Source organism: Pipistrellus hanaki, assembly GCF_964339955.1.
Source record: "Pipistrellus hanaki genome assembly, chromosome: 2".
In the NCBI taxonomy this organism is placed as follows: Eukaryota; Metazoa; Chordata; class Mammalia; order Chiroptera; family Vespertilionidae; genus Pipistrellus; species Pipistrellus hanaki.
This window is the reverse complement of record NC_140504.1, coordinates 72,091,842-72,106,636: the sequence shown is the minus strand read 5'-3', so window position 1 is coordinate 72,106,636 and position 14,795 is coordinate 72,091,842. Positions and strand designations below refer to the sequence as shown.

The following is a 14,795-nucleotide window of genomic DNA, read 5'->3' as shown; positions in this document are numbered from 1 at the left end:
AAGCTATAGATGCCTAGGCCAGATATTTGCTTTTATTTTTATTTTTTAAAATTGTGATCAACAGAGGCATTTTAAACTTCTCATGTGATTTTAATATGCAGCCAGAGTTAAAATCCACTGCCTGGTCCAGCTGTGTGGTGGTTGATCATTTCCCTTCCTGGTTTTACTCTCACTTTTTAGTTTCTTACTTCTTTCCTGCCCAGGCCTTACAGGCCATTTAGAGCTAATTTTAGTTGATTTTATTTTATTTATTTATTTATTTTTTTGAGAGAGAGAGGGGTGGCGGGGGGGAAGGGGAGAGTGGAGAGACATTCATTTGTTGTTCCATATATTTATGCATCCATTGATTGATTCCTATATGTTCCCTGACTGGGGATTGAACCCACAATCTTGGTATATCGAGATGACATTAATCAGCTGAGTTACCTGGCCAGGGGCCCACCCAGTTCAGTGTTTTTGATTGTCCCCTGTTTCATGCTTAATAAAATAAGCTGATAAGTTAAGTTTGCTAATACATTGAGTAATGTGATGCATCTCAAAGTCCAGAGTCAAAGTCACGTTTACATGTCTTGGTTTGGTAGGCAACAAGCATTGGTGGTTTGGTGGGGGAACTGACCTTACGCCCACGTACTTGAACCAGGAGGATGCCGTCCACTTTCACAGAACTCTAAAGGAGGCTTGTGACCGGCATGGCCCAGATCTCTACCCTAAATTTAAAAAATGGTAGGTCGTGATACCTAACGTATATTTTATTCCTCACTAAATACCTTTTTTTAGGTGATGAAGGTTGAGCTATCAATGCCCACTAGAATTGGGATACCGGTTTTAAGTGGTTTTCTTAAGTTATTGACTTAGGAATATTTGAATGTCTGCAGTAAAAATTGGGTAGCAGCGTATTCTTTGATTCCAAATGATTTAGAATATAAACTTTAAGGTGATTTATGCCTACAAGTCCAAGGCTTTTTAATCCTCTGGTGGAAATTAAATTTTTGTCCCAGATGAGAATTGTCTCTATCCCCATGGGAATGCTGGTATATAAGGGCGTGGGAAGGGCCGGAGAACTATTGGGACAGATGGAAATGAGAGATTTGCGGCAAGGAGAAAGGTGGAATTGGACACTTTGTGAATGAAACTCTAAGAAAAAACAAACAAACAAGAGTTGTGAGGAGACCCAGGATGTTTGTTAGGTATGAAGTGGAATCTCAGCATAAGTTGCTTCTGAGGGCAGCAACAGCACTCGTTTCAAGATAAAAACTGGGCTGTCTGTTTCTCTTTCACTGAAGGTCTTAAGGGTCCGTATGCTTTAGATCGACATGTATTAAATTGCCTACTTGCTTTGCAGATAAAAGTAAAAGCATATTCTGCATTGGTGCTAACTCAAGAGATCCCTCTAAAGCCCTTTTTTCATTTTCATTATTGGACAAAGAGTGAGGACCCTGCTGGCTTTAGTCAAGGATGGCGCTGAGTGGAAACACTCACATGGACTTGCATGCCTTTGTTGTTTCCCTCTGACCCCCGATTTGGCCTTGCTTTGTTTTCCAGGTGTGACGACTACTTCTACATAGTCCATCGTGGGGAGCGCAGGGGCATCGGGGGTATCTTTTTTGATGACCTTGACTCTCCATCCAAGGAGGAGGTGTTTCAGTTTGTGCAGAGCTGTGCCCAGGCTGTCGTTCCTGCTTATATCCCCCTTGTGAAAAAGCACCGCGATGACTCATTCACCCCTCAGGAGAAGCTGTGGCAGCAGCTCAGGAGGGGACGGTGAGTGAATGGAAGGAGAATACACTGGCTCATCGTGTAACTGGGGAGACGGGAGAGAGCTGTGGTGACAGTGGGTGGTGTGCTGTCCTGGGCAGATACTTTTTCAGAGTTGTATTAGTACTCACCCTAATTTCTTTTCATAACCAGATGAATAATAAATGAATAAAAGAACATTATGTAACATAGTATTTTCGAAAGAGCAAAGTGTATTTCATTTGTCTACATCAGAGATTCATAGTAGGCATGTAGTAAGTACTTGCTGAATTTAATTCAGCCTATTTCTTTTACTTAGTTTTCAAACAGTACCCTCCAGCCTTATGCCAAGATAATGGGTACCATTTAATGTTTTTGCTGCTTTGTAAATTTGGAATCACTCCTTATTTCATTCATCATTAAGGTTTCATGGAGGTTGTTTTAATGAAAATAATCATTTTAGAAGTCATTTACATTTAATTTACTAGTTGGTCCTTACTATGTGCCAACCCATATATGAGGCAGTTTGCATCTATTTTTCTCCACAGACTTGTGATTTTGGTGTAATCATTATCATTTTAGAGATGATAAAACTAATTCTCAGAAAGGCAAGTTCCTTGCCCAAGATTACACAGATGGTAAATAAAGATCCCAGATGTGGAACCAGGTTATCATGAGTTCAAAACTCGCAGCCTTTCCCATTCATGAAGGAAGTGGTTGAAGCAGGTCTGTTTTTCTTACCATGATATTCATCTTAGCACCCTGCTTTGTGCATTGAGCTTGGTGAGCACATCTGGGTGATCATCCTGAGATTATCTTCCGCTGGGGTGTACTTGTGAATCAGCTCCAAAGTAGCCACTTCCGGCTCACAGGAGGTTCTCTTTGCCATCTTAATTGCATGTGTACCACTGCTCCCTGGCTGTAAAATGGATTTTCTCACTTGTGTTCATTCTGTATCAAGCATAGGAAGTTTTGGGCACTTAAGGAGGTAAGACTAGTGCCAAGAAAAGGTCAACTTACGTAGCATTTCAGGTCTAAAGATAAATGTTTGTGTGCCCTTTAAGACCACCTGTGCTAGCTGATCTCTGTTTATAAACATGGGAAAATGAGGGTTGATTAACTTTTCTTCTTAGAAATTGCTTACACAATGCATCTGTTTTGGGACATGTTTTTGTTGTTCCTATGGTTTTTCAAATACACCTTTACTTCTTTCTTTTTTTGCTTGACACTTATGTACCCCTGTGGCTAGTCTCTGTGCTGACTGGAAAGTTGGGCATAGCATGGACCTATAAAAACAAGCTCATAGTTCAGGGGGGAAGGTACACCTAAGAGGATAATTTAAAAAGAAAAACAAAACACTGTGGGAAGTACAGTGGTCTAGTTTTTCATAAGATTTGATATGCAAACACTTGTGTTTTGGGTTAGAAGTGTGAGTTGTTAGTTAATTTTCTAAGGTGTGGTGGGCCACTCTTCTTCAAAGAGAGCCTCCTCCTACCACGCTTATCTCTGGGCCTCAGATGGCAGTGAGCTCTGGGGGAAGATAACCGGGCTCCTCTGCAGTTATCAGCACCGTCTTCACTCGCTTACAATGCATTACAGCCCTATCTGTCTCCCTCAGGGTCACTCTTCTCCACCTCCGCCCAAAATGAGTTTCCCCTGCAGTGAGAGCTTTCCTTTTGACTGTACAGTCTTATTTGCAAACTCACTTAGTCTCTTGTCCTCAGTTACTACTATTCTCTCATCAGACCTTGAACTTCAAGTCTTAGAGTCTTTTTTTTCGCCCATAAGAGAACAGAAACCAAACATCTTTAACTTGATGTTGTTTTGTTGTATTTTGAGAAAGGGAAGATAAAAATTAGGCATCAGTTAGATAATAAAAATTAGGCATCAGAAGGGAATGGTTCAAGTCCATAGTTCTCAGGTACCTCAGAGAGGAGTAATGTACAGAGAGAATCAGAAAGAACAGATCTCAGCAGAGCCAGATGGGAGCCAGAGAGGCTAATGCAGGGAAAGGTACATCATTAACTAAAAAAAAGCTCATTTAGGGAGCTCCTTACAAGGGTCTTTGACAAAAACATCAATACCAATTAGAGAACCACAGTCATTCCTTAAAGTTTCAAAAAGGTCCTATCAGGCAGGAGTGGAAAAGGGCTGTGAGAGACGGGTATAATTTATTTTAACTTTCTCAGAACCTTTGGCAAATTTCCACACACAAGAGCACTTTCTAAAAATTGAACTACTCCAGGATTCTAGAAGATACTTTCTTGTATGTATGATTAACAAAGAGAATAAAAAAGAATATTTGAGGAAGTTTAGACTAAGAGTTTCTGACAAGTTGAGAAATGATCTAAAAGGGGTACTATTTATTGACATTTTTGGATTTATGGATCATTCTAAATTATTTTGGGTAGTAGAACTTATTTTTTTTAAAATTGGGAAGAAAAGACCCTTTTACAAAAGATCCCATGATGTTAAAGGCAATTATATTTTTAAGCTAGATAGACTTTGTCTGGCCGTTAATGGAAAATTAATGTACTGAACCAAGTTTTCATTGATGCTAAGGATATTTTTCAAAGCAAATAAAATTGAGCACTGCAACTTAACTACTGCCTTTTATTATGATTGCCATGAATCTCCAGGAAGGCTGATTTATGTCACTGCTTGTTAATGCTATTAACTACTTCAATAAAAGGGGATAATGCCGAAACCGGTTTAGCTCAATGGATAGAGTGTCGGCTTGGGGACTGAAAGGTCCCGGGTTCGATTCCGGTCAAGGGCATGTACCTTGGTTGCGGGCACATTCCCAGTAGGGGTGTGCAAGAGGCAGCTGATCGATGACTCTCTCTCATCGATGTTTCTAACTCTCTATCTCTCTCCCTTTCTCTCTGTACAAAATCAATAAAATATATTAAAAAAAATAAAATAAAAAAAAATATAAGGGGATACCTAGTATATATTAGTAGATGTTAACAGATTGCTGTTACCTGCATTTGGCCTTTTAATTACGGGTTTGTTGCCCTATGTTAGTACATGTGAGGAATAGGCAGTGAAATGAAGTCTGTGGCTCAGAACTGTCTCAGACTGGGGGGGAGGCCCAGAGGGAGTCACGCCATTTCTTTTTCACGGTTGTTGTGCCTTCAGGTTCTCAGCCTTGTGTTCATTCTTTTTATTCATTATAAAACAACCTCCTTATTTTATAACTGCTCTGTGTTGGGGCTGAATCTATGTCCTATTGTTTGTTGGGTAGAATACCCTTTTATTCATGCCTGTCCAGATGGAGAAAAAACTCAGCGGACTGTATCTGTGTCAGTTCCAGCTGATGGGGAGAGTGGGCAGGACGAAGTCCCCCCTATAAGTATTCATTATGGGTTAAGGAAGATTTTACTCAGCTGACCTTTAATGTTGTCTGTTTGCTGTCCATGTGTCAGGTATGTGGAATTTAACCTGCTGTACGATCGGGGTACAAAGTTTGGCCTCTTCACTCCGGGATCCAGGATCGAAAGCATCTTGATGTCTTTACCTCTGACTGCTCGGTAATAACTCGTCACAATAATTATCCCCCAACCCCGAGCCCTCAGCCCCCACCAAACATAAACGTTAACACCACAAATGTCTTACCCGGAGACTTCACTGGTTTTGACTTTGCTGCTTTTATTTAAAAAATCAGAGTCAAATCATTAAGGAAAATCAAATTGGATATTTTAAGAGATATCAGGGTGAGTGATACAGCTTTGTGTGTGAGAGCAGAAGGACAGGGGTGATGCTGTCTAAGGGCCAGATTATCCTTGCCTGGGTAGTATTCTAGGAAGAACATAGCAATTTTTAAACTTAATTTTATTAGAAATTATTGCACGTGTGAGGAAATGTCTTACTCTGCCATAGGGAGCGTTAAGCTTGTTTGACGGTATGATGTGCACAGCATTCTCTCTGGTTTTCCATGCTGCTGTGGTGAGCTAGCTTCCTAGAGGTTAATTGAATCTGTGTGGGGAATTTTACGGACGGATATGTTTACATTGGTGCTATTAGGTTAATAAAAATCCATAACTGACTTTGTTGCTTTTAACAAAATGAGAATGATGTGTGTCAAGACAAATAGAAAAGATCAGAAAGAAAACAAGATTACCATTGTTTGTTTTACAAGAGTTAGAATCCTTTTTCCTCCATGAATTTAAATGTCTAAATGAGAATGAACTACGCGATGCCATTGACAGTCTGCCTTGCCTCGTTCTGCTGTTCTGGTCTAGCCTTGTGAGAGCAGTACCCTCTGTGGTTCTCATGCCTTCACAGTGGCATGGGCTCTGTCTTTGTCTGACTATTGTTTAGGGATCTTCTGTCCTCGGTTAGAAGATCATGCACATCACTGTTAGGTATTCCGGGCACTTGAGAGATGAGAAATGAGTGAAAAGTAAACATGACCACCAGGCCTCTGGTGATCAGCCTGATCACCTGGCCCCTAAGTATAATGCACATCCCAAGCAGATGTGGGCGGATTAGAAATCACTGCCTTGCCCAGTTGAGTAGCATTAACACAACAGGTCACTTTTAGCTTCTTATAATCTATACTGGGGGTCTGTAAACTTAAGCCTGCAGGATAAATCCAAGTCCACTGAAAGGTGTGCTTTTGTACAGACCTTGAGCTAAGAAAGGATTTTACATTTTTAAAGGGATTTATTAAAAGCAAAAAAAAAAAAAAAAAAAAATATGAAAGAGACTGTGTATGGCCCCACAAAGCCTAAAGTATTTATTATGTGGCCCTTTATATTATCTGGTGTATTATTTACTTTAATTTTATACTCATGTTTTTTTCTGAGAGAGAATCTATTTAAAAAGGCATACCAATATTGTTGCCATACATAGAAAGTAACACAAAATAAATGTGTAAGTGTGAAGCTAAAAATAGTTTGCCCATGAGTCATTTAAGGTTAGAACTTTACAAAACCCTAAGTTATAGAAATGTATTTTGCTTCTGGGATATTAGCCAAAGTGTGCTCAGGAATTAAGAAACTTTATTTCTTTAGCAAGTATTTTTGAAAAGCCTGGTGGGTGAAAGGCATAATAGGCGCAGTGGAGACAAAGAGGTATGAGACATTTTTCGCTCCTTTAGGACTTTATTTTTCATTTATCTTAAGTAAAGAGGTATCTATGTTTATTATTTTTATTTTTACATTTTCTGCTTCTGTTTTGGGTGTACATAGATGGGAGTACATGCATTCACCCTCAGCGAACTCCAAAGAAGCAGAAATTCTGGAAGTTCTTCGCCATCCAAGGGATTGGGTGCATTGACAGACGAAGCAGCCGTCCTGGGGGTTGGGGACGCAGAACATGTGCTCCCATTCCACTGGCGGCACCGCTGCCACCCTGTGTCCTTCATTCTGGAGCCTGCCTTCCTGGCACCATAGGTTTCCATTGGGTGCTGTCGGCGACTGGTGAGGAAGTGACCACAAGTCCATTGGTTGACATAAACCTAATTTATACTTTGAGAATCATTTCATATGACTAGTGTACAAAATATGACATTGGGCTTCTTGTATTGAGTTAAGGGAATCTAAATATTATAGTTTATATCAGGAGAACTTCTCATGTTATTTTTATTTCTTAAAAATTTTAGTTTCTGCCACAAAAATATGTTGTGGGATAAATTTGTTTTCATTAATTCAGTGACATTGAACTTACCAGTAATTTTTTAAAGCAACCTGAAATGAAGGTAAAAATTTTGCTTTGTTGTTACTGAAGTTTTTTTAGTCACAATATTTGTATGTCTGTATCTTGCTGTAAAAATCATAATGTTGTAAAATCCTCATTTTCATATAATGATAGATATTTAGGAACACTTGAAGTTTTCTTAATCTCTACATGTGTTACAATTTAGTGATTACCTGTGGTTGTTAACTCTCCATTAATGTTATTTCAAAAAGGTACATCTCAGTTGTAACTTTTATTTTTGTAGAACTGGAATTTGTTATCTGCACTTTTGAATGTGAAAGTTTATAACCATAGATTATGATATTTAGAATTTTCTATTCCAGACAGTTCTATATTAAAAGTACAGGAAATTAAAAAAAAAAAAAAAAAAAAGCCTGGGGATGTTATGACTAAAGGAAATATTTCTCACTGAAAGAGAACATTTTCCTTCTTTAATTAAAGTAAACATAAATGTTATGACTGTGAAAAGCATGTAGGCATTTTATAAATATTTTTTCTTGAAAGATGGACTAGTTGAAATTGTCTCTTTAAATAAGAGATTCTGTATGTAACTCATATTTGCTTTTAAGAGAAATTCACAAAATTCTTAAAATGGCTTCTTTGTTCACATAATAATATGAATGTGTGTTTTTAATTCATAATATATTGAAGTTTGTAAGGAATATTATCTTCCTACATACTATTAAGCATTATCTTGGAACATGTTGAATGTATGTGACTGTGTGTGACTCTTTAGGGCTGGAAAATGTATGAATTCTTTAATTGTCTTACAACAGATCTGCTGATTAAATTTATTATGGAATATGGCTTACAAATGTCTGTATTTTTAACTTTTATTCAGGATAATGTACACAGGGAAGACAATATATTTCTTAGTTCTAACACCATAATTCCTCACCTAAATATTTGAACCTCCCTAAATATAACTTTTGCACTCAAATTCTCATGGCAGCTTTATTCACAATAGTCAGGAACAGAAATAATACAAATGCCCTTCAGGAGGTGAGTGGATAAAGTATGTTATAGCCATATATTAAAATACTACTTAGTAATGAGAAGGCATGGCTTGATAAATGCAACAACATGGATGAATATTTAGAAAGCATAGTGCCAAGTGAAAGAAGCCAGACACAAAGAGCACTCACTGTATTACTACATTGAAATTTTCTTAATCTCCACAGGTGTTGCAATTCAGTGGTTGTTGACTCTCCATCACTAGAAAAGTAAAAATTCTAACAACAGAAAGCAGATCAGTGGTTTCTAGGCGGTTGGTCTGGGAATAGAGCTGGGAAATAGATTGTGAAAGGGAACAAATGAATATTTTGAGGTGATGGAAATGTTCCATATATTGATTGTGACACTGGTTACTAAATTGTATACATATCAAAACTTACTGAACTTTGCACTGAAAATCATAGAATTTTATTGTGTATATAATTTATACTTTAACAATGCTGATAAATTAAAAAAAAAAAAAAACTAATATAGGCATGTTCAAATAAACCTCAGTTTACCTTTTACAAAATCTGCTAGCATATTTAGGTGTGTTTAGGACTTCTTGGGGTCTGGGCATTGGACTAAGGTAAAATTTCAAAAATTTCTTTGCCCATCAGTTTTCCGTACCCTTTGATGTATTTCTCTTACAGGTGAGATGGGGGGAAAACATAATTGCATAACTATTGGAGAAAAGATCATTCTGCTGTTACTCAAAGAAAATTTCTCTTTCAAATCTGTATTGATGTCTATTCTGAATCTACCAGAGGCCCAGGTGTACTCCCAAATGGCCTGCGTTCCTGAGTGCTGCTCTTTCGTGTGTCCGTTAGTGGTCAGAAGGGATGGAAATTTGCGGGGAGGATGTACCTGCTTTGGAACAAATTTCTAATCACTACTCTATCAGTATACTCCGCCTTCCCACCCATTGAACTCAGCGTTTGAATTAGAAAACTGCATGCTAAGGAGCACCAGATTAGAAGGCCAAGAAATGTGTGTTTTTGTGAGTACCAATCCTTCCATGTGTCTTTTGCTGTTACATTCAAGGCTGGAATCACCTGCAGGTTTTTTAATCACACAGCAGTCCCTGAGCTAGACCACTCGAAGGCTAGGCTCAGCTTAGACTCAAATTTCACCAGGTGAGGTAGCATGGCTGCCTTCTGACCCAGCCCCAAAGGTTAAGTAGTGTCAGTCTGTACATTCCATTAGTTAAGTGTGTCACTAGGCCTGCTCCACATTCAAGGGAAGGGAATAGGCCTTATTTAACTCACTAGCAGGAGTGCCAAGGAGTATGTGGTCATCTTGGAAACAACACAGCCTTTCACATCCAAAACCACAGAAGCCACTGCCTCTTTCCCTCCCTCGTTGTCCTAAGAAAATCCCGTTGAGTCTGCCTTTGAAATGCTTCTTGATTTCCTTCTGCTGTCCACTGCCACTGCTATTGTATTATCCCTGCCACAAGTATTAATTATGTATTTGAAACCCCACATTTAAAAATGTGGTCCTTCCCAAAGAAACGCGGAAGATTTCAATTTCATGATAAACCTAAATTGTCACAATTAAGTTAGTGAAGTGTGAACATTTACAAATGTCTTGAATCAATTCTGAATTTAGTATTGTTACCTGAAACCAAGGCTTAGGTCGTACAATATAAAACCTCACAGACCTGTTTCTATGGGTGGTTTAATACCACATACACACTAGCCTAGACTAGCAGAGCAAGATCATTGAACTGCATTCCATCTTCCAATCAAGCTTCTTTGTTTTGATTCTAAAAGTTAACTCATCCATCAGTATTTTAAAGAATTCTTCACCTATTAATTCCCATTCATTAACACACGTTTGAACATAAAACTTGGCATGATCTAATGCATCATGGTTTCAGTGAGTTTAATGAGTCAGTGAGTTGGCACAAATACAGTCATTTGGCTTTGTAGTCATTTACAGTTGCAACATCGACTGTCACGGACTCATTTACTTATGAAATGGTTGGGGAGCTATCAACTTAAAGTTCACAAATAAAATTGTACCGGTTGAATGCCTCTCTTAACAGCAAGTGAATAATGCATTTATAAACAGAAGTCTTCATAGCGATTTATGATCCAATCTGGTCAAAGTGGTTCCCATTGTCTGATTTGGTGAGGCAGCCTGAGGCTTTTAGAATGTTCTAAGCCTGCTGCTTGACATCCTTGTACCCACAGAAATAATATGCAAAACTGCAACCCCCCTTACCAATTTCTTATAGTTCAAGTTGTAATTCAGTAGATACCCTCAAAGAATAACTTTATTTAAAATTTTAAATATCTACATCAATACAAACTTGGTAAATTCTGCTGAAAGTGTTAATCCAGGTATATTTGCTCTTATATACTATTCACCATGAATAATGTGAATATTTCTAGAAAGCAATAAGGACCCACTTTTCATCTTCACCTCCTCTTTCCCCACTCTTTCAGTAATGTGAGGGAGATATGGGGTCTTCCTCAGAGCAGCAAGCCTTCTCCCTGACACTCCAGCATGTGGAGGGGAGACCAAGCCACCCCTGCTGTGCCAAATCGGAATCCCAGCTCACAGAATCCCCAATAAAATGGTTGCTGTTCTATGACACTAAGCTGGTGTCAGCTTGCTAAACAGCAATAAATGATTGGAACAGGTTAAAGGCCCTTCACACAAAAAAGAGGAGAGCAGTTTTATATGCCTGCAAGCTGCCTATGCCAGAGTTCAGAGATGTGAGTCTGAGGCTCACGAGAGAAGTTAAGTCTGGAAACAAATATTTACCACTTATTTGTGTAAGGATGCTAATTGAAGGAGTAGATTAATAAAGGAGAGTCGAAGAGTGAAGTGGGGCCAGAGAAATGAGCTTGGGAAAGGTGTGAGGGAAGGAGGCCAAGAAGCAGCTCATTGAATAAATGGAATAGAAACAAAGGAAATTAAAAGGAACAAATTGGGTGTGATTGTAATAAGGGTTGAAACATTACAGTAGCTATATGCTTCTATATATATATAAGAGATATTGAAATAACACATGTTACATATAATATGTTCGATAAATCAGGCATTAAGTTCAGACTTTTAGAAATGAGCCCAATCTCTAAATTAGTAAGGTCTTCTTTGGTACTAAAATTTAGGTAATAAAATTATTTCCACTAACATAAGTAGTGTCTCAAGTTTCTCAAATTGTGTTTAAATGTGAAAGTCTTTAAAGAACCAGCAGGTGGAGCACCTTTACTCGAGAAAATCTAATTCTGGATTTCTGTTTTTGTTTTTTAGGGGGTAGGCTGGGAGTGGAGGAAGAAACAGTGAAGAGAAGTGAATGGGAAAGAGGGGGAGGGGTGAAAGAGAAAAGGCAAAAAAAAAAAAAAAAATGGAGAATGAGGCAGGAAAGAAGATGAAAGAGAACCGTTTGACATCTCTCCTTCACTGAATTATGGTATTGTTGAATGATTATCTAAAGGAGTTATTACATATTTAATCAAGCACTATTATTTTTCCCATCACCATTTATCCCCTCTATGCCCTCTTCCACCTCTACTCACCCCCCAATCACTACACTGTTGTCCATGACTGTAAGTTCTCTCTCTCTCTCTCTCTCACTCTCTCTCTCTCTCTCTCTCTCTCTCTCTCTCTCTCTCTCTCTCTCTCTCTCTCTTTTCCTTTTTGGTCAGTCCCTCCACACACCCCCAGAGCTGTCTGCTGCTCTCTATGAGTCTGTCTCTGTTTTGCTTGGTAGTTCAGTTTGTTCATTAAATTCCACATATGAGGAAATCATATGGTACTTTCTTTGACTGGCTTATTTCACTTAGCATAATGCTCACACTGCTAATTTCAGTATGATGTTTATATCTTGTCAAATGTCAAATGGCTCATGTTTCACTTCTCTCTTTATTGCAGAGAGATTCTGAAGTTGGCAATGTTTACAATCCCAATAACGTTGAATGTCTAAGGCAGGGGTCTTCAGCTGAGTTCCTAAGGAGTTCCTGAACTATGAATTAGTTGCCTGAAATCATGAGAAAGCATGTATGTTTTTCTTAGAGTCCATAATGAAAATGTGACTCTCAAAAGGATGAATGATCCTGAAAGGACTGAGGACTACTTAGTACATAAACTGGGAAGATGTCTATATCCCAGGGGGAGCATGTGATAATTCAGTGAGAAAAGGTAAAAAAAAATTTTTTTTTATCCATTCAAAAGTTCTATTTTTGTGCATAATTTAAATAGTTGCCCACAATAAATTAGTACAGTAATGCATATATTTAATTCACAAGTAAGCAAAGGTAATTGAGGGGTACAGAATTATCAGTACAATAAAAAAAAACTTGCTTGTTCAAATAAATATTGTACATTCTATACTTTTTAAGAAATCCTAACCTGAGGATATATTTCCATTGATTTCAGAGAGAGAGAAAGCGGGAGAGAAACAACTAATTGAGAGAGGAACATCCATTGGTTGCCTCCCATACTCGTCATGACCTAGATCTTAACCCAGACATATGTCTTGATGGGGAATCAAACCTGCAACCTTTTGGTATATGAGAATATGCTCCAACCAACTGTCCCATCTGGCCAGGGAAACATGTTTACACTTTTGTTTAAATATATTTTATTGATTTTTTACAGAGAGGAAGAGAGAGGGATAGAGAGGTAGAGACATCGATGAGAGAAGAATCAATCAGCTGCCTCTTGCACACCTCCTATTGGGGATGTGCCTGCAACCAAGGTACATGCCCTTGACCGGAATCGAACCTGGGACCTTTTAGTCCGCAGACCGACTCTATCCACTGAGCCAAAACGGCTTTGGCTGTTTACACTTTTAAGGACTAAAAATGAAAACAGAGAAATCAGAAAGCTAAATATCTTGATAAATCAAAGAGAGAAAACATAACAATAAAACTGGAACTTCTTACCTCTTGCTAGAGTTACAGAGGAGGAAATGGAAATATGCTTATTTCCCATTGGTTTAGGGATCTACAGGATGCTATCTAAAGAAATGGAGAACAAAACTCTATGGGTTTTCTTGTTGTCATGCCGATATGCATTTCTTTAAAAAATCAAGTATTTTTCCCTAATGTAAAATTAATGCCTATACTTTGTGGAAATTTGGAAAATAAGTAAAAGTATCAAGAAAGAAATAACCATCCCATTTTATACCTCCACTCAGAAATAACCATAACTACTCAATATTTTGGTGAATTTTTTCATGCATATTTGATTATACTAATTAAATAATACTGTATATATAATTTTGTATGCTGATCTCATCCCCTCCCCATAAATTTCTATCTTAAGAATTTCCACTGTTATGTGGAGGTATTATTGATATGAGAAAATGCTAAGTAACTGAAAAAGAAAAAAAGAAAAAAAAGAATTTCCCCTGCTATTTAAAACCTCCAAAGGCAGAGGACAGGATGGGGCTGAAAATAGGGGGTTTCTTGAAAATGAGCTCTTACTGGGGGCTCTACACCATCCCCCATCCCATTCCTCCAAGGGAATTTGTCCTCTGGATGGGCAGGAGATGCAAGGGATATTTTTTAGAAAACTATTTTCCAGATTAGTTCTAGAGAGAGAGAACAAAACAAAACAAAACAAAACAAAACAAAACAAAACAAAACAAAACAAAACTTCTTTACCACTGAGAGCTTTGGTGTTTTTACCATAAAATGAGTAGCTCTTTGCTCCCCTCTCATCCACTTCAACCCCCAGAGCTTTCAATCCAATTATTACTGTCTCTTTAGGAGGATGTATCATCAGATATTTGAAGGAAAAATCTCCAAATATGAATGAGAGAACAGACAGACCTTTAGTTAATATCCTTAGATAGATAGTAGATTAAACTTGTTATTTAGAAATACAGAGGTAAACAGACGATAGACCTAATACATTTTTAAATGGTTGTTTTTGGGGAGAAGGACTGGGGGTGGATAGAAATGGGACAGATGATTATTGGTTTTCATTATAAGCCTTTACCACTGTTTGATTTTTTTAAAACTGCAGGCATTTATTAGATTAATAAAATATTAGAAAGTAAAGGCCATGGATTTTTTTTTTAAGATCTCAAAATATTGTTTTCATTATGCACATTTTCACATCACACTGGTTGTTTTTTAATCAGAAAGAATTTTCCATTTTGTCACATTAACCTTTTATCAGGAGTTGCCATTACTTTATCACTGTTTCTAAAAACCTCTTCCTGTTTTTAACCACTTTGTTAAGATTAATTAAATGCAGGTTACCTTCTAATTAGTTCTACCTTGAAGAGATTAGATATGCTCAGAGGAAATAATTTATTAAAACAAATTCTTCAAGGTCCATAGAACTTTATGTGTGGCACTCAAGTATTTTTTCTACCTATAGCTAATAAGTAAAATAAT

At 37.8% G+C, this 14,795-nt stretch overlaps 1 protein-coding gene across 1 annotated transcript in view; it reads left to right on the top strand.

The window, feature by feature from the left end:
* CPOX (coproporphyrinogen oxidase) overlaps window positions 1–8,244 on the top strand; it is a 12,698-nt gene extending 4,454 nt beyond the window's left edge. The window contains exons 4-7 of the mRNA XM_084875481.1: window positions 582–723; window positions 1,543–1,761; window positions 5,163–5,267; window positions 6,930–8,244. Coding sequence (XP_084731607.1) covers window positions 582–723; window positions 1,543–1,761; window positions 5,163–5,267; window positions 6,930–7,017 — 554 coding nt within the window. The 3' untranslated portion in view covers window positions 7,018–8,244. The remainder of the gene's footprint in view (window positions 1–581; window positions 724–1,542; window positions 1,762–5,162; window positions 5,268–6,929) is intronic.
* Window positions 8,245–14,795: the final 6,551 nt, after the last annotated feature.